The following is a 20,788-nucleotide window of genomic DNA, read 5'->3' on the forward strand; positions in this document are numbered from 1 at the left end:
TTAACAATTGGTAGCATGCTGATCTGTTCTGAACCAAAATTTTAAATAATTTCCCTTTATGTACATGTATTAAAGAGGCATGTTCACGATTTTGGTCATTTTTGTTCTAGTTCTAATGATCACAATGCTTCTGTACAGCATTTTCAATAGGTAACCAAACTTTTAGTGTCATTTGTTGAGTTATAAGCGAGTTATAGAGCTTACAAGTCTCTGTTATGTAAACAAAGCTTTTGTTTACAAATTGAATATTGGGGTGAAAATTCCTGTTTTAGCCTTAAAATGATTGTGTTAAAAGTTAGTAACTGTTTGGCTATGCTTAAATTGAATAAAAATATAGACAAATAGCTTGAAAAAGACTTTTACTAGTATATTGAACCTATGTAAACAAAATCAGGGCGTGAGCCTTGTTTACATGACAAAGAATTGTGAGCTCTGTATCTTGCTTATAACTCTACGACTGACTCTCAAATTTCATTTGATCATTAAAGATGCATTCCTACAGCATTATAAATAGTACACACAGAAAAATAGAATTTGACAAAAATCATGACCATGCCCCTTAAAGTTTTTGCAACCCTCTGTTGTTGGTTCAAAGTCCGGGGTTCAACATATTTAAGTACTTTTCCTTGGAATACAGCATGAACAATTTGGAATCAAAGTACATCATGATGCTTCCATAAAAATTAACCAATGCTGTTCTTATTAATAAGGAGGATTTTACAAATGTCCCTTGTCATATATCTGCTGAACTTTGCATCACACCATAGCCCCCCTCCCCCTTTTGGTCCAAGAATTGCAGTTTGAAACTGTTTAATCTACAATCAATGGGATAATTTCATAATCTTATATCACATAATCTGCATATCCTAGGTTCAGGTGAGCTAAATTCTGTCTTCCACTCTACTTCCAGCAAAGTATAAATAAATAAAATGCCCAGATTATGACTCATTAGCAACCAGAAATTGTGGGTTTATGGTCTGCAATCTTAACCAATCTTAATCTTAACCACAGTATGTAATTTCATAAATATGATGATTTATCTTCCATACACTAGTAGTTTGCTGCAGGTACTTGTAAAATGCAAATAACTTGATATATTTTCAACCTAAGTATCTGATCATGACCAACTTTTTTTCGTTTTGACTTTCAAATTGAAGTACATGTACAGGCAGGTAGATGGGAGTTCAAGCAATACCAGCCATATATTGAAGTACTTCAGTGTTACTAATATAATGTGGCAACTCTCAAATTCTTTTTCAGAATCTACTGTAGAGAAACTGGTTTCCATCTGGTAATAATTTAATTCTGGTTGTAACACGCTTTCTGATTGGCTAAAAAATTATTTTATATCGTATAAAGAATGTTGCCTACGTTATAGTAACACTAACGTCAAAAACGTATTAATACTCCCGACGTTTCATTTGAATTTAGTACAATTTCAAGTCATTTTAAAGGTCAAATGACCCTTTTTATCTACAATGAAGAGTAAAAAAATTAAATTATAAGCAATGAATTCAATATTTATTAGTTTTATACGATATAAAATGGTTTGAAACAGTTTACGCTTTTTTATAAACCGCTTCGCAGTTTATAAAGCATAAACTGCCTCAAACCATTTTATATCGTATAAAACAAATAAATATTGAATTCATTCCTTAAATAATTGTTTTGAGTTGTTGAGTTATTTTTTACACACATTGTTGATTTTAACTTAATTTGTGTCCCAATTCATGTCCTTCCATTTCACAATATAAAAAAAACAAATCTCCAGACAAATGTACTGATAACATTTAATTTCTAAATACAAATAACAATTTCAAATGAAAGATTTATTATTACGTATTTGAAAAAAAAAATAAAGACTGATATCAGAAAATATAATGATAATAATAAATTCCCTTTCTACCTTTGGCCATAAAACTATTATAACTAGACCAGGTGCCTACTGGACTAAAATACAGTCACAATATGACAAGAACCCCAAAAAATACACAAAAAACAAAAGATGTAGCACATGTGTTGTCTGTTACATGGTTGTCTCCCTTTTTTAAAAATAAACATTTAACTGTTTTCTACGTGTATAATTTTATATTATAATATTTTATTTTCTCGGCTTTACAACAAAATTTTTGAACCCTCTTTTATCCCATAAAAGTTATTTCTTACTATCAAAATAAGCAGAAACAAGATTTTTTTTTCGAAAATGTCTACATCTACAAGATATTTTGTAAAGAAAATATGTGATCAATGTCTTTTAAAATGAAAATTGAGAGATATTAAGCTTAACAGACTTTGATAATGCATGACAGAAAAAAATTGAGAAATAATCAGTACATAAAATACACATATTTGATTTTTGACCAACAATCATCTCAAATAGTATTTCTACACTTAATAATAACTCATTATTCTACAAAGATTATAAAGTTTCTCAGATCCTTCATATTTTGTTCATAAGAAAAAAAAAATATATGAAAAACAAAAGAACTGATACTACATCACCTTCAAAATGATTTTCCGTTCACATATTTAAAATGAACAAGAAAAAAAAATAATTTCCTGAGACTACTTATGTCTATCTTTCACTCTCTGGTTTGGAATGTCTAAAACTCTGGAAACATGTATTCTATATGTCAAAAGAAAAATGTTCAAACTCGAATTTGGTTTGGACATTTCCCACTCAACCACACACGAAACCTTGTAAGGTTTCTTAAGGGCTTTCAAAAAAGAGGAAAAAAAAAGTCGGAATTTCACAATCATGAATAATAATTATATACTAAGGGGAAAAAATATTAAAGCTGTTCAGATCGCAATGATTGACCACCATACAACCAGTTATGATCCATGAGTATACTGTGTACTTGTGTTATATATATATATACATGTATATATAAAGTACATGCCAAAATTCCAACTTATTTACATCATTAGCCATATGAGATGGAAAAATTCTACATGTACCCACAAGAAAATAAAAAGAACATTGAAATTCATGAAGGTTATACACAAGTATATATACTTAATATTTTCTCTACACAAAGCATATTATTTACATGATCAAAAAATGGCAGATGAAGTCCAAACACAATAATTAATAATCATAATAATAATAATAAAAACAAGACCTGTAAATGGAGTTTGGAATGTTATATGGTTATAAAATGAAAAACTTCAAACAAATATTTCACCTACACCATAATTGACATGTCGTTGCAATAATGAAAACTTTTTTTGTTTTTTCTTTGGGGGAGGCAACGTCGGAAGCAACGGAGAGAGAAAAAAGGCTGAGAGAGAGGTTAGTGCCGTGAAGGGGGGAGGGGGGAACAGGAGTTAGTAGTACACAAAATAGAGGTGCCTGAAAATTTCACTCTATAAAGCAAGGTGTCAGCTGCTGAAGAACAAATGAAGCATTGAGAGCAGACTATACAAACATCAAACCCGGAATCCTATATATGGTATATTGGGACATTTTTTATAGGGTTGAGGTTTTTTTCCCCATAAACTCTTCCCATTGTATCTCAATAATGATACTTTCAAACTTTTAATATCAAATTGAACTTGAAATTTGTTTTCCTGGACATAATAATTAGACTACTAAAGTTCATATTAATTTATTTTTACCATTTAGACAAATGGCTTATAGAGAAGTTTGCTCTGACATAAAAATGGTAGAATAAAATTTAAAAAAAAAAAAAAAATTAAAAAGATCCCTATACTCCCTCAATTGCCATTTCCAGTCATTGTAACTCTTAACAACCATTAAATTATTCACTGTATCATAATCAAATGTAGACAAAAAATTTGAAGGGAAAAAATAACAATCTACTTATTAATTTTGATCATGTTGATATATATTAAACTTCTGCAAATCTTTGAAACTTATCAAAAAAATTTAAAAGAATTTTTTTTTCAATGATTGTTGCAAAAGTTTATCTGAATTTTAACAAATAAGTATATATAATATTTTACTAATTACATAATAAATTGTTAAATTTCTAGCATCTTATAACGAATATTTTAAGCATATTACCTGAACTACTTGCATATAGTTAAAATCTAAAAATATCAATGACTTTTCAAAAAAAGTTATTAATCTGCAATTTCTGCCTTCATTCAAATAATATATCATTCACTCTTAACTAACGTATCCTTTTAAATATAAAATCTAAATAGGCAGAGATCAAGTTAAATCACATTCTTTTCCTTTAAAGCACTCTTTTTTTTTACTATTCTATTGAATATATATACCTTCAGTTGACATAACAAAAAAGTCTACTCATGAACATTCATTTGTTCACTAAATTTTAAAAATTATCAACACACTAAAAAAAATTTGTTAGCTACATGGTGCAATTTGTCAAAACAACCTCCTTGATGACAGAATGGATTTAAATCAGATCAGATGAATAAATGAATGCTACTTAAATATTAAAAACATTATGAAATTAAAAAAATCATTCACCAGATTGGAATAGATGTTTTAGTATATATACATGTATTTATTTTTGATCATTCTAATTATCTACATTAATATATGGTATCACTGTTCAGAGTGATTCTAAACTCTTTCTAATCGAAAAAATGTTCTTAAATCCTCAAAATATCTGTTTGAATTCTTTACAAGAAATATCTAGTCTTGCATACACACATCTCATCATTTACAACAAGTAAATTTCTACAGACAAAATCCGGAATACTTTTTTTTTTTTACATATACAAATGACGCATATGTACACATATGAATCTACTTGTACCATTTTCTCATCCAAACTTTTATGTACATATACAAGACAGCACTGATATACATTAAAACTAAATAAATATGAATCTAACTGTATAATTTTTCTATATGTATACAGCATCTGCTGAAGCAAGCACTAGTTTATTACACAGAAATAAAACCATAGAATTAAATGCATGAGCTCTAATAATCATCAATAGGTCGAATATTAAAGAAAAAAAAAATTAAAGTTTTTGGGGACAGGGCATAATAATCAATACAGATCAACAAAATGTCATGAGTAAAGAAAAAAAATTGTCATGATAAATTTGCTGTAAATAAAATTTAGAATAACAAATTATATCAGAAAACTGAGAAAAAGCTTATCAAAAGTCCCTAAACCATTATGTACCGGTATCAATATATGAGTAATTTGTAAAACTACTTGATAATTAAAATATGACTTTAAAGAGAAAAAAAACATGGCCGATTTATTTCTCTATAGAATGATTTCATTCTGATGAAGTCAAGAAGGAGGTTGTTTCGAAGCTGTAATATAAATGGCTGAACAAAAAATAATTATATATATATATAGAATAAGCTTCACACACGTGCTTGATATATAAAAAAAAAGTTTGACTTATAACACCACAAACAAAAGTTCCATTGCTCCCGATGTAAATGGCCTCCAGGATTGTGAACATCATGCTAGGCTAGCCTCTTTCCAGTCTAGTTGTCATGACGCAGAACCCCTTGGCCGAAAAGTCAGATGTTAGGAAGGTGGTGGTCGTATTTATGTTTCTTGTTGAATTTGGGGGCTGGTATGGGAGAGGTAGACATATTAAAACCAGGATTCCCAGTCAACTGTGGCAGCTGAGGATGGTACTGAAGAAGAAGAAAATAAAAATGGCAAAATGAAACAAAAGCCGATATACTGGTACATGTACATGAAATATGAATCTTTTTTCCGCAATTACAAAATAGCTAGTCTAAGTATAGATCAATTTATTTTATCTTGAGACTTTGATCTTTTTAGAATTCTGTACTACGCAAACATACATGGTGTACGTATGATCTCTATAACATGTTAAACTTGCACAACTTAAAAATACTCAGAAAAAGATCATATATTGAACCTTGAATCATTAATTCAAATTAAATTGAATTTTATGATTTATGATATCCAGGAATATATATATATATATTAAAAAGGGTTTATAGGCTGAAAAAAAGGAGAGATTTCAATTGTGTCGAGACAAATATAATTACAATTCAAACAACACGTGCTCTGAAAAGTGTGCACATATTATCGAGTTGTTAATCATTGAAAATGTGACTGGTCACTCAACATTACACAATTTGGGTGACAGCATAGGTACCAAGCTCACGTAGCCTGATACACGATAAAGCCAATGTTAGGTGACAGGTACTAACTTTGTACTTAACTTATAGCTAGGTAGCCTGATATAGGGTAAAGCCAATTTCAAACAAACCCAAAAAGATTTTCTTATGAAATCAATACTTAGCAGAAATAACCAACTTAAATTCTTATATATACACCTGTAATAGGTAATTAAAAACTCACGGGTGAAGTATATTTTTCATTTTAAATATCATCATTAATTAGATCAAACAAGATAATATTTTCAGGTAATTAATATCCAAAAACAATGATGATGCTTGTTTTGAAAACCCATTTCACAAAAAAAAAAACTTAAATATGACAGCTAGTGTCGTTTTTTATTATAAAAAATGCATTAATAATCATAAAAGAAAAGAAAAAAATGAAGTTGCATTATCTTTGATAAAGGTAAAAAATCGTTTTCAGTATTGACATGAAACTTACTAATGGTAAAGGAAATTGTAACAGAAATTCAAACATATGTAATGCTATATATAGAAAATATCAGAAATGGAGTCCAAGGTTCATGCTCTATAATTTGAACCCAGTCTGTACAACAAAATTTCTTATAAAATTTACAGGCATGTACAAGGATGATAAACAGGTTAGGATTTTTTGCCTGATTATCTTAAAGAAAGTAAACTGAAGCCACCCTGTTTACAATTATATATATTAAGGGAAGTCTTAGTGAAAAATTCACAAATCATATTGTAACTCTTTCGGTTTTTTGGTTTTTTGGGGGGTTTTTTTGCATGCCAGTAAATGGTGATCAAGTTTAACTATGGATTTTGAGGCTTCATACAAAATAGAATGAAAGCAAACATATTCATACATGTATATATATATAATATTAATTAGGAAGCATTCAACTCAATAGCCAGTTAAAAATACAAATTTTCTGAAATATTCTAATAAGAAATTTAGACATAAATGAATATACCCAAAAATTTCATTTATGTATGAATAGAGTAAACTTTAAAGTAGCTATAAAGATAATAACTCTTTTATGAATTTCATATCGGTGATCTGACAATAATTTTTCATTATTAATATTTTTATTTGTCATGGTATTCAATAATAACCTCAATAGAGATATAAAAATTCTTTGCACTATATATAAGCCTTAAGTTTGTTGAACAATTTCTAATTAATAACTTGAACACCCCCTTTTTTAAAAAAGAAAAGAAAAATCTATATCTGCTCGATATGTTATTAATTTTCCTGTGACTACCGGTAATTTTAATTTCTAAACCAGATTTAACAATAATATATTTTTCAATTAAATTATAAGCATTAAGATATTTTTTTTTTCCATCTATTCCTTTTTTAATCATATTTTATTGCTAAAAACATTATGTCTACTGAGGTGAATGCTCCCAGATACAATGCAGATCGAGAGAAGAGCAGAGAGAATGTTCAAACACTGGAGTGTGGCATGGCCTCTGCACACTGTGTATATAAATACATGATATACATGTACCAGCTGTTACTTACTGTTGCACTCTGGGAAGGCTGATAAATGAATATTACTGCCGGTTAATTTAAGTGTATCAGGCTACTTCACTAGGAGATATCATTTATACAGCATAACCAGCATATGCTGCATGCTGTCATGCTGTCTACATCAAACTAAATCAGCATTATTTATTACTTGACAAGTTACTTCATAAGATCACTTATACAGCATAGCCAGTATGATATGTTTGCCGATTGCCCTTTTGCAGCATAGCCAGAGCATGATGTATGCCAATTGCCATGCTGCCTGCTTCAATCTATAACAGCATTATTACTCAATATACTCTACTGTCATGTTGTCGACTTCAAACAATAACATCATGAGATCTCTACTGCTATGCTGTCTTCTCTATATTTTGTCCATACCAGGACAAAATTTTCAGCAAACTGTGTACAATGCTGTCTTAATAAGTTCACGTTCAGCACACTACGTATGCTTTGCAACAATATATGACACCCTCTACTACATGTAACTTGATATCACAAGCATATCAGAATATATAAATCTATATTGGATAATGAACTATCCACTCCTATCCTTCTTCCACTTGATTTTTTAACCCTACCCACCCTTCTGTCACAAAAACTTGCTTATTTATAAAAATCATACAGTAAAACCAGCTTATAAGGAACTATATAAAGAAAATCTTTGTTACTAGGAAGTTGATAAGTTTTCCTGGTTCAACATTCAACTTTTTGACCATGGAGAGAATCAATACATGTATTGACATTTAAAAAGACTTCAAAACCCCGGTGTTCTGAATGAGCTTCCTTACAAGCAGTTTTTACTGTAGTACAGCTCAGTGATTGTTAATTAATACACTGGAAGGATGACTTTCTTAAAAGTGATGCAACCAAACACACAAAATGGTGAAAAAACTGTGTCCTCATGATTTTGAAATCAAAGAACTACTGCAGATCCAGGCCTCTTATTTTTTTTAATAGTCATCAGGTTAAAACACAAATTATAGCGATTTATTTTCGCTGGATCCGCAGTTTTTTGCACTGAGAGATAGAGAGAAAAACACATGGAGGGTATGACTAGTGGTAATAGTAAGGTTTAATTTTTCAATCTTTCAAAACTTTTGATTTTTGTTTAAATTTGACTGCAGGAAATCAAAGATGTGCAAATTTACCACAAAGGCTCGACTCCATTTTTTCTCTTCCTATAACCAAATTATTCCTCCAGATGAAATGAAGACAGAGAGAAAAAATTCCATTAAAAAAAGGGAGAGAGACAGAAAAAACGAATTCTTAACAGAAGAGAGAAACTTCCAACAGACACCAAAATGAAGGGGAATTAGGTAAAGACATTGAGTGAAATAACGTGTGAATTTTACAACCAAACGAAACATCACAATCTTCGTCTTCACCTTAGAAGTGAACTTCTCTCGAGTATTCTTCACCGACAGAAGCATGTCCTTTAAACATGTAATACCAGTCGGTACAATTCTGCTAATACACTTCATTTCTCAAGATTTACAAAAAATAAAATTTCATTATAAACATTTTCTTTCCATTTCTTTTTTTCTCCTATTGAAAAAAATATTTATAAGCCTTAGGACAGTTTTTATGTTATTAACATTGTAAACAAAATAAATAAAAGGGTTTATGTTAGATTATTGAGTTTGAAAACTTTTGCAAACAAGCATGCACAAAATATGCATGTTTGCCCGCATTAGATAACATCTTCAAGTTTAATATATATATAAACTTTGAAAAATAATCTACAGAAAAGAAAAAAGTTCCGAAAGTCATCCTTCAAATCAGTTACAATAAGGGATCCCAAGGTAGGTCTTTCTTCTTTTTTTGATAAAAAGCATTTATAGATTTATAACTTCTACAAACTGATCTCTTTCAAAAAAGACCTATCAAAAACAAATAACATTTAAACACAAAGTATATAAGCTACAAAACCATTCCAAACAAATAAAAAGTTTGAACATATTTCACAAAATTATATATATGTAGATATATACGTATATCACAAACACCCCAAAAAAATCACAAGAATAAATATTGATAACTAAAACCATTTGTGGCAAATCACATGCTAGTAAGCTTGCTATCGCTACCACACAACATGTCTTTTCCTTTCTCCATCTAGCTTCTATAAATCCTACTACACATATAAAATCTACAAGTTCTGGATTATGGGTAGACAATATTACAGTGTAGCGTATACATATCTAGTTCTTGATGACAGGAAAACTTACATAGTGATTACTGGCTCGAGAAACCGACTTATTTTTGTTTCTCTCGGGTTTGTCTTTGCGATTCGGTGAATCGTAGATTTCTTTGTTTTGGTCCATGTACGGATGCTGCAGTAAGGTTGTACAGCTTAACCGCTGCGCCGGGTCCATCGTTAGACACCCCTACAAAGACAAACATATGAAAGAATTCAGACTTGTCCATGAAAAATTCACCTATATTTATATAGCGAGTTATAATAAAACATTTAATCTTAAGCCTTTTTAATTATCATATGTACATTACATCAAAATCTGACATTGGATTTTTTTTCCTCTGAGTCTCTCATTTTTTTTTATTGATACTTTTTATGATTAATAATTTTAATGCAGTTAATGACAGTAGGTTATTTTGCATTGTATATGATTTGCTACATACCTGCATAAAGCTCATGGCTGCTGGAGTGATGTTAGGGAATTTCTCATCCAGAGGTTCCTAAAAATAGGGCATTCAAAAATTGAACACATTCATCACAGTTAAGTCTTAATCTTACTGAAGTTTAATCATTTGATACTAAAATCTTTTCATCATATGAAAATTTAAGTATTAACAATAAGGCTTTTTAAATTTCTTTTTATTGTCAAGTGTAAATCTTAATAAACTGTAGGATACTTCAAATACTGTGGGATACTACCTGGTTTTCAATTTATTTACCCCCCCCCCCCCCCCCCAAAAAAAATAGAATGGTTTAAACAAAGGATGTTTCTTTATCGTTGAAAGTTACACATACAAACAAAACTGCAAAGCCATGCAGTTTTACATATGATTAACACCATTTTGTCTACAAAAAAAAAGACAGAAGTCAGAACTTTCAAGTGAAAATTAACCAAAATCTCCCCTTTCCTTGTTTGCAAATCACTTGGCAAAAGCATACAGTTGCTCTCTTGGAGGGGATTTATTGTGTGTTGCAGCCATAACAACAGACTAGTAATAATATTTGCAGACCATTCCCCACTTGACTCTTTTCTGTGGTATCCTGGTACCACATTAACAGTACATGTGATTTTTGGGGTTTTTTTTTTTTAATTTTCATTCACCTGCAACGTCTGCTTCGATCAGCAGACCTATCTTTGTCCAAACCTGCTATAAAAGCTTTGTGTGTGCATTTAATGGTGTTGGATTTCACGTTTGCTTTTGACAGAGGAATTAAATGATTTTTTTTTCCCATTTATACACACCTCAACCCATAAATCTGACAGAGAAACCAGATATTCATTTTCCATTGCAATTTAAAGTTATTTGCATGTGCCTGGATCAATTTTAAACTTTTTATTTGGCAATTTCATTCCTAATTTTTATTTGATTTGTTAACTGCAGTAGCCAATACCTAATGTGAAATTATCAGTCAAATAAATCTCATAACTGATGCAAGGTATAAAACTTAAAGGACATTAAATTTTTTTACTGTTTACCAAGATGTCATTACTTACCCATTTAAATTCAAAGACACCCCCTATCTGCAAGCATTAGCATAGTGCATGGTTGCGTTTTTAAGTCCTTAAAGTCATTTTGAATTCAAGTGCAAATGTCTGAGTTAAAACATTTAGTTAAATATTTGTTCCATGCATGAAGGGAATTTGCAGTAACAGAATGCTACAATACATTTAATAGATTCTTTTAAATGACAAATTGAAAAGTTTGCTCTTCTACAATAAACACCTGAGCAAGATTTCTCTCTCTCTCTCTCTCTCTCTCTCTCTCTCTCTCTCTCTCTCTCTCTCTCTCTCTCTCTCTCTCTCACCATTCTGTCTGGCTCTGGAATTGTCATTCCCTTGAAGAATGTGTTATTGGAGAAAATCTCCTCATGACGAGGTAGCAAGTCTCCTGAGAGAAAAAATAAAGAAAACTTGTTGTCATTCAAATCAACATACAGAAAAAACTTATACATACACAATGTATATAGGGTGCTAGATACTTATGAAAATTTTTCAAGCTCATTTATAACAAAAATCCCATTCCATCATTACACTTTCCAAGAGTTGATTGACACACTACAATACTAACAATGTAAATGAAACAATGAGCTTAAAATTTTTTACGTTCTACTACTACTGATATGTACCTAGCGTTCTCTTGATTAGGTACAGCTGATCTACGTCAGACTTCCCCGGCCACAGTGCCTGGCCCGTCAGGAGTTCCGCAAACACACAGCCAATTGCCCAGATATCTACCGGCGGGCCGTAGCATGTGTCGCCCACCAACAGCTCCGGGGCTCGGTACCAGCGCGTGGCTACATAGTCTGTGTATTCATCGCCTGGCCCAGCTACAAGAGGCAAGAAGATGATGCATTATTCTTTCAACTTATTATTTGTTATCATTCATGAATGGTCCACTTAGTACAGTACATGTAAAATAAAGCAATTTTACTATTTGGAGTTTTTTTCTCTATCTGATTAATGATATTGTATAAGAATTCATTATAATCCTCTTTAATGAATTCACTAACTATGTTATCTTACTTCCTAATTCTGATACACCAAACAAAGTTTTTTTGGAGACATATCAAGACATGACTTCAATTTTCTACATCTAACATCTTTTATAGAGTTCCAATACTTACTTAAAACTCTGGCAAAGCCGAAGTCACAGAGCTTGACCTGTCCCTGCCGTGTTATAAGGATATTCTCAGGTTTGACATCTCTGTGTATACACTGGAGAAAAAACATCAAAAAGTGTCAGTAGGACTAATGACATACTCAACTCATATAGCATTCACGTTATTGTATAAATAATAATGATAATGCTAGAAAATGACCAATAGTAGTATCTAGTAGTAACAATTCATCTCCCTTTTTTTTTTGGGTGGGGGGGGGGGGGGGTAATAAAATGGGTTGTTACCATTACCATCACAATTATTATGTACAAGTTTTCTTCTCTTGCCATACAAAAGAAATTAAAGGCATGATTTCACTAATTTCTCCACTTCTATAAACACATTTTAATTTGCCTTCCTCATGTTCATTGACCAAATTCTATGTACGAAATGCATAATGCAAATGACCTTGACATCATTCAAATGGCCTTGTTCAGAGATCAATATGTTACACTATAGCTCTTTGAGGGTCTCTAGAGTTAACTTTGTTACCTATCATGGCTACACCTTCTTAAATCAAAGCTGGATACAAAGTATTAAAAAGTGCAGCCCCTTCACCTTACCAAAATAACCTTGCGTTTAATTCATAATAAATATACTCAGGTAAAAATGACTATAACAGAGTGTTGTTCATTATGCATCCCCCCTTAATACATGTACCCTAAAAGGAGAAATTTGATCATAAATCCTAAACAAAACTTACATTGTGCTGATGACAAAAATTAACTGCGAGCAGTGTTTGATAAATAATTCTCTTGACGAGGGGTTCAGGCACACTGTAAAAAAGAAACAAGAATTATTTATTTTTCAAAGCCTTGCTTGTTTAAAAGCTCAGCAATTTCCGTGTCATATTTGAACTACATAGCATATCAAGTAAAAGTTATAAAGAAAATATATTTATTACAAGTTTTCACTACAATGATGTAACATTCAAAACACATTAACACATTTTAAATTGATTTTTAAACAATTCTCTGCACTGAATAATAACTGATATTCAAGAAACTTATTAGATCATGAAAAAAAATTGATATTCGAGAAACTTATCAGACCATGAAGAAAAAAATTATCGTAAAAGTCAAAGTCAAATGAAAAATGAATCATCAATAGGACACATAACAATTACAGAATTCAAGTGGGATTTGTGTATTCAATTTGGTACTTAAATCTCATGAATATAAAGTAACCAATAAAAATATAACCCATAAACTTTTTCTGGTGGTATACTTTTCAAACAGGCAATGAGCCATACTGCCTGCGATTCATAATTTTGAAAAACGTATATATCCAGTGCACTTTAACTGCGCTCTTGATGATAATAAAAGCATGAAAAACATCGAATTATTCAATGAGAGTGTCCATGCAACAATTCAACATGAATATTTAATTTTCTAAATTTGACAGAGTATCTGATAGATACAGTTGAGGCAAATACAGTGTATAGATTCTAAACTCTGGGATTTATTTTCCTCAATTATTTTACATTTTAAATATGCCAAGTCATGCTCAATATTGATAATAATGTACTCTTTATCTTTACTTTCAGAAACATTTTCATCAAACATGCAAAGGAAAATATTTTTGTTTCTTCTTCCAGAAAGTTAATCTCTCTCTCCTCTTTCTCTCTCTCCTCACTATCTCTCCTCCCTCTCTCTCTCTCTCGTTCTTACCCTCGGGGGTGCCTGTCTAGTTCATTTAGCACCGTATGATCCACATATTCAAACACCAGATGGAGTCTTTTCTTTCTTCTGAACACTTCTATTAAGTTGACCAAATTTGGATGCTTCAGTTGCTGCAAAGTTATGAAATATCATGATTATATCAGAATTTGTTTGCAACGTACAGTACTTTATCATCCAATGGCACATCTGTCAATCTTTCAATGCATAAAGTAAAAGTAATAATAAAGAAAAGAAATAATCAGTCCTAATACCATAAGGCATTAGTTTTCAAATCTTTATTAGATACACCATTCAAATAATCTTATACTGCCACATGATAAATACTATACAAATATTGACTGGGGTTGAGGGCAACATTGATTATATTAGCCCCCGAGGGACGAAATATTGCCCGACGCCAAGCGGAGGGCAATATTTTCGTCCCAAGGGGGCTAATATAATCAATGTTGCCTGAAAACACAGTCAACATTTGTTTTGTTATATGAAGAAACAAACCAAAATTTAAGAAAGTAATTGAAAACAGATCGCCATAATTCTCAGCTCAACAAAGAATTCACGAATTCAATTTTGTGCATAGTTCATTTCCTATATATCCTCTGCATCAAACGGTCACTGGTGAAATTCCGCCGGCCGTAAGAATTAACATACAGATGTTCTACCTGATTTTACTTCACAGTAATTCGCAAATCCTTATATCCGTTATGATAGCAAACTGCGCATTGCGCGTCCGTTGTTTACTTGCCTTGACTGACTGTCTATTATGACTTCACCTTGTTTTGGAGTTGCGAAGAGTTATTTACGTCATCGTTTACGAATAGACAAATCAGAGGCGATTATTTGAAATAGAGGGAATGTTCTCGAGATATTATTCCTAGCCGGTCAATATTAAAAAAATATTGACCGGTCAATATTTTACAGACAAGCTAATATTACAATTATTGACTATTCGTCTATATAGAGTTATATAGTGAGAATATACTACTGAATATAACAAAGTAAATTATTTTATCCTGCAACTACCCATTACATTGACCAGATAAAGGTAACCCAATAAACTAAAGCTATATTAAGTCAATGCCCCAATATAGCCTTGTGTATTTATCCACGTTCAAATGCATTGTAACGTCATCTTTCTTCCTTTTTTTATGCAACAGTGTAAAGGTTTTGTTAAAAAAGCTCGTATGAAGCGTGAAATGCGGGATAAACAAAATACACGATAACTGTCTTGAAATATCAGCAATATTTGGGCTTGGGTAAAAAACATGAAGAAAGCTTGGCAAGCCTTACCCTCTGTCATGTTTTCTTACCCTCGTCCAAATATAGCTTATATTTCAAGCCAGTAACCATGTATTTTATGTATATATGTAATACTACTTGTAAATATGCACGTACACGTCTGTTCTGAAATTAAACAGTAAATAATAAATGAGGGGTCCTGCGATGAATTCATTGTTATAATCATTATTCATTAGCAATATAATTATACACATCTATAAATCAATACTAATAATAACCACTAATTAAAAGTGATAATAAAAATTTTCATAGACAACTTCAATCAACTAATTGACTTAACATTAAATTTGTAATCATCATTAATTTTCTAAGTAAGGTATATTGCTGATGAAGGGCTTGTGAAATTAATATGTCAAATTGTACCATGATGCAAGACAATTTGTCCCAGTATGCTGATTGTCAAACTATACCCTTCGGCAGGGGTTTTGAATGATGAATGAACAGTCATAAAATATTATGTTTTTTCTATAATCGAAACTAGGTACCAGGTATGTGATATATTAATTCTAGTAAAGAAATCGAATATAAATCAATTATAGCAAAAGACCATGCACGCAAAGTGCAAATATCAATGAATTGCAGCATATCAAAGATAAAATTAATCAAACTAATAGAAATTTGTACTTATTGCACTAAGTACCAAAGAAACCCCAGGTGTATATCTATACAATGGATAAATACAGGTCAGGAAATATGGATTGCCGTCATTTGCCGAGGTGACATGTCCCCTTAGCTAAAATTGATCAATTTACTATATACATGTCCATTTATTATTAATAAAATTGCAAGATTATCAGTTCATTTGAACCCTAGCTGTATAATATGCCATATTCAATATGATTAACAACAGTTGCACAAGCCTAGACAATTTTGATGCAATCTGTGCTTGTTTTAAAAGTACATTAAGTGAATTAACTAATTTTGTCCATTGAAATGCTTTAATCCATAATGCACAATTAAAGGTATAGATATTTTCCATGTTTATTGTATGGAGCAGTTAAATAAGTAGAAATTTTTCATCTGCATTAACTGTTCGATTGTACAAGCTTTAACACATTAATTTGCATAAACATGCAAATGCAATTATTCCAGGCAGATTCAAATGAGTCCATCTCATGCAGAGTTACAAACAAGAGAACACAAATTTTTTTTTTTCCAAAAAAAAAAAGCTCTTTTAAAGTAAATGTTTCATCTTATCAAAGATCTTATAAAAGCTTGTAAATGGGGTGTAATACCAGTTAACTCACTCAAGTGCTAAGTGACAAATTGATTTCTTTGTAAAAATGTGTCAAGAAAAACAGATTTGAAAATTATCTGACTTAAACAACGTAATCGAAACATGCATCAAAGTTTGCGAAAAGTCATGCATGGCCGCTAACTTTTGTGATTTATTGGGGTAATTACGCAGAGATACTCTCCAACCTCTACTTTGCCCAACCAAACTTCAAAAGAATGAGCTTTAATATGTGGCATACTCTAACATTTGAATAAACTCTGCCCCACAAAAACATGAGAACTTCAAAATCTATAATGATAACACAAACTATGAAGAAATATGGGGAGGGAGAGGGTTTCTCTTTAATGATGACAGATAAAATATAGACGATTGTAAGAGTAATACAGGTTGAGCAAACAAAATGATATATAACTATCAAAATATTCTATTTTTTGATATATAAAATCATGAGATCTGAATTAAACACTCAGATCTTTTAAGAGACTTAAATAATGTTATACTTTTAGCACTTTGAAACTTTACCGACACTTGTTTAATTCTTTCATTTTGTTTTATCGATAACTTAGTACATGTATTAAGTTTGAACTCTTTCTAATAAATCATTAATGTCTGTGGAGAATAATCTATGTACTGAAAGAGCAATATATTTACCAGTATTTTGTTAAAAACAACACAAATTAAGTAGAAATCATAATAAAAAATAATTTTAACATCTATCACAATATTCTGTGCTGGCAAAGGAAATCCTAAAATGCAGGACACATCGTATAAGGCAAGAAAATAATAGATTAAAATAGAAAAAAAAGTTAATTAACCCCTCTCCTGTTGAAAAAATAAAATGACTGTATAGCTTCATCGAATTCTAGGACCACCACCCCTCTTTCATTAAATTAAGTTCTGTAAAATGAATGCAAGGTTTATTATAATCATTTCATTTATCATTTATGGACACAGTAAAACATACCACAACAAAGCAGAGAAATGAACCTCTCATCGGTGCTTGGATTATGATGTCATAAAATGGACAAAAATATACATAAATTGCACCCAGCCTCTAACAGGAAGCAATTATGGGGCCATAAAAACAAATAGGGCTGTTAAAGGCTTTCAAATGCTTGTGGATAGGGTATCTCTTGGCAATCCATTTACGACCATTTCTTTTCATCTATACGTGCTACTAAAAGTTTCATGGGGGACATAGTCAATTTATTGGAATGTAATGATACTTAACAAAGTGTTATCAGAGATTATTTTTATCACTCGTCTCTTTCTCCTAAAAGTGCTTAGTACTCCACAGTCAAAACAATTTGTATGTCTTTTTAAATGTCTTTACATATACTGATATAAGAACTTTCTCAACAGTGCTGTTACATACAAAGACTGTCGATTTGATCTCAGATGCATGAAATGATAACCAAATGTTTGTACATATACTTTACATCTTTCCAATTGGAGTAAGTTACCGGTAATAATGGAGAAAAAACAACCAACCTGACCAACTTAGAAATTACAAGAAGTTATCACACTGTTTTTTCAGGAGTTTTTTTTAAATTGGATCTTAGTAAGCCAGGAGTTAAACAAGACTTTATTTATACAGTGTATCATTTTTTTAACTTTCCTGCATTTCTTCTTGCTTATATATGCTGTAAATATAAGTAAATCTCAGTCAACATGCATCCATTTTTAGTCCAATTATATCAATTACTTAGAACTGTTTTAAAATGTCTAAATTCCCATAGTAAGGCCTAAACAAACAAATAGTGTGTTTAGGGTAACACTGATGAAAAAATTAGGTTAGGTAGGTAGGGATTTTGTTTTATTTTATCATATTTTTTTTTGCCTGAATCCTAAGAATGTTTGTTTGTTTCATATTTAAAAACGTATTTTTTATTGGAAATAAGATAAAATTCACAATCGGGTAAAATCAGGCATCTAAAAATGGCAGGATTAGGCCATTTTTGTATGTTAGGTCGGGTTACCCGAAACACACAACTTTTTTTTTTTAGGCCTAACTTTGTCTTATTTTTTTTATTTCTTTCTTTTTATTTTATTTCTTGGAGTGTCTTAACTATTTAATTTGGATTTCTATACAAAAACAGAATTCAATAAATGCCTTACAGCCTCAACAATTAATACAAATTAAGATAAAGTCAGTGAAAATGAAATATGGTTTCAGGTAATCAAAATCTCTCGCATGACATACTGCTAAAATGTTATAAGAGCTAGCTAGTATTCGAGATAACTCTGTGACAATAAAATGAACATTTCGTTTATCTTGAATTTTGTTTAAGTTTAGAGGTATAAAAAATATTTATATTTTATCAATCTGAGGTAGATTTCTCTGAGGTTTCTTATACTATATCCCAACAATTCTTAATAATTACTTCTGTGTTTTAGCAAAATTCAATAAAATTGCACAGTTACTTTAAATTACTTAATAAATTTATGCTTATCAGGGTATGTGAACACACAAAAAATGAATTTTGCATTACATGTACATGAAACAGATGTTGTAATAGAATGATTGACTGACAGTAGCTCATCAGATAAAAAAAGTCAGGCATGATCAATATACTGGTACTGATGGTAATACATTCTTTACACCATTCATTGTCTGCTATGTATAATGTTGCATGCATTATTGCATAATATTAACATCTGACTATATATAAAGTCATGCTTAGAACCATGTACACTTACATGTCAAACATTTTAGTAGAAATATGTTGCATTTGATTCTGTGCATATTAAATACAAACCTTTAACATTCGGATTTCTCGCATGGCTATCTTCTTTATCAGTGGATCTTCTTCTGACTCCACAAACTTTTTGATAGCAACAAGTGTCCCAGTCTCTCTGTTCCGGCACTTAAACACCACACCATAAGAGCCTTCTCCAATTTTGCTAATTTTCTCATATTTCTCCATATTGATAATGGAATTGTTTATCTATGCATAAAAGATAAGTGATTTTTGGCTCGGAACACTATATGTTTTGACTAGAGAAGAACTATATAATATGGCCTTGGGTACGTATAACAGCTTCTAACGAAGTTAGTGATACACTGCACCGGACTTTGGCAAAATACAGCTGCTAATCTTCACCAGACTAGATGTACTACAATTAAAGCAGCTACCTAATATTGTCTGCTGCCATTTCAAACAGCATATCGTGTTGCTACCTGAAGCACAAACAATGAACGTTAACCGTAACACACAATATTTTCGTTACCCAATTACACCATTTGATGCGTTGCTTGGAAGATGCGATTACTGGATTCTGTTATATCAACATAATCGCTTGACGTTTTACATATTTTCTGTAGAGAATGTCATTTGCTCCTTCGTATTCTGTAAGTTTTTCTTCGGCCATAATGAATTTCTAAGTCCGTCGCCATAATGGATTCTCACAAGCACTATTTACACATTCGTCCGCAATAAGGACAAACTAAATTAACAGGCAGGCTGGATGCGTAAAAGTTACTTCCAATATGAATTTAAATAAAGACTTCAATGAATTGTTTTGTCTTGTCTAATAAATTACACTAATACAATTTAAAATGTCAACTCACCGAAGAACTATTTTACAAGGTGCGCGAAAGTAATACGCCATTGTTTTGGTTCAAAGGTTATGACCATGACTACTAAATCACGTGATGCAAACTAAAAAGAGAGAGAGAGAGAGAGAGAGAGAGAGAGAGCGAGAGAGAGAGAGAGAGCAGTTCCACTCTTTGTTTCGATATACTGAAATACGTTGTATAAACGATCTAGTTTTAACAAGAAATATTTATGAAATAAACACTATGAAGAAAATCCATTTCAGGTCATATTATGCATAAATGCTTCCAATTTTAAATTGCTACAGCCAGCTGTATATATAGGGGTTGTACAGTAGGATACATAACATGAGTACATGTATATCACGCACATATCCATTTTTTTGAAATCTTTTTTATTTGCATACTCTTTTCAAAACTAATTACAACTAAGCTGCTATTTGTTATATAAGCATATGTTAAGTAAATGTAAATTTTCATTCATGCATAGGCCTAAAGATAGAAAATATTTTCTTTTGGGATGGGGGCTAGCTAGCT

At 31.1% G+C, this 20,788-nt stretch overlaps 1 protein-coding gene across 3 annotated transcripts; it reads right to left on the reverse strand.

The window, feature by feature from the left end:
• Positions 1-1,772: 1,772 nt before the first annotated feature.
• Positions 1,773-20,310, reverse strand: LOC105341538 (cyclin-dependent kinase-like 1). Of its 3 annotated transcripts, none has more exons than XM_011448108.4 (10): positions 19,455-20,310; positions 14,151-14,272; positions 13,184-13,256; positions 12,448-12,538; positions 11,950-12,150; positions 11,629-11,711; positions 10,266-10,322; positions 9,854-10,012; positions 7,617-7,634; positions 1,773-5,605 (listed from the first exon to the last, which is right to left on the reverse strand). In XM_011448108.4, exons 1-10 carry the CDS (start codon positions 19,620-19,622, stop codon positions 5,486-5,488), a joined length of 1,092 nt encoding a protein of 363 aa, XP_011446410.1. In that variant the 5' UTR covers positions 19,623-20,310; the 3' UTR covers positions 1,773-5,485. The 3 variants fall into 3 exon arrangements, with proteins under 3 accessions (XP_011446410.1, XP_065942991.1, XP_011446411.1); XM_066086919.1 differs by lacking the exon at positions 7,617-7,634 and adding an exon at positions 8,774-8,803; XM_011448109.4 differs by lacking the exon at positions 7,617-7,634 and having other exon boundaries at positions 19,455-20,304.
• Positions 20,311-20,788: the final 478 nt, after the last annotated feature.

This window comes from Magallana gigas, chromosome 6 (genome assembly GCF_963853765.1).
Source record: "Magallana gigas chromosome 6, xbMagGiga1.1, whole genome shotgun sequence".
Classification (NCBI taxonomy): domain Eukaryota; kingdom Metazoa; phylum Mollusca; class Bivalvia; order Ostreida; family Ostreidae; genus Magallana; species Magallana gigas.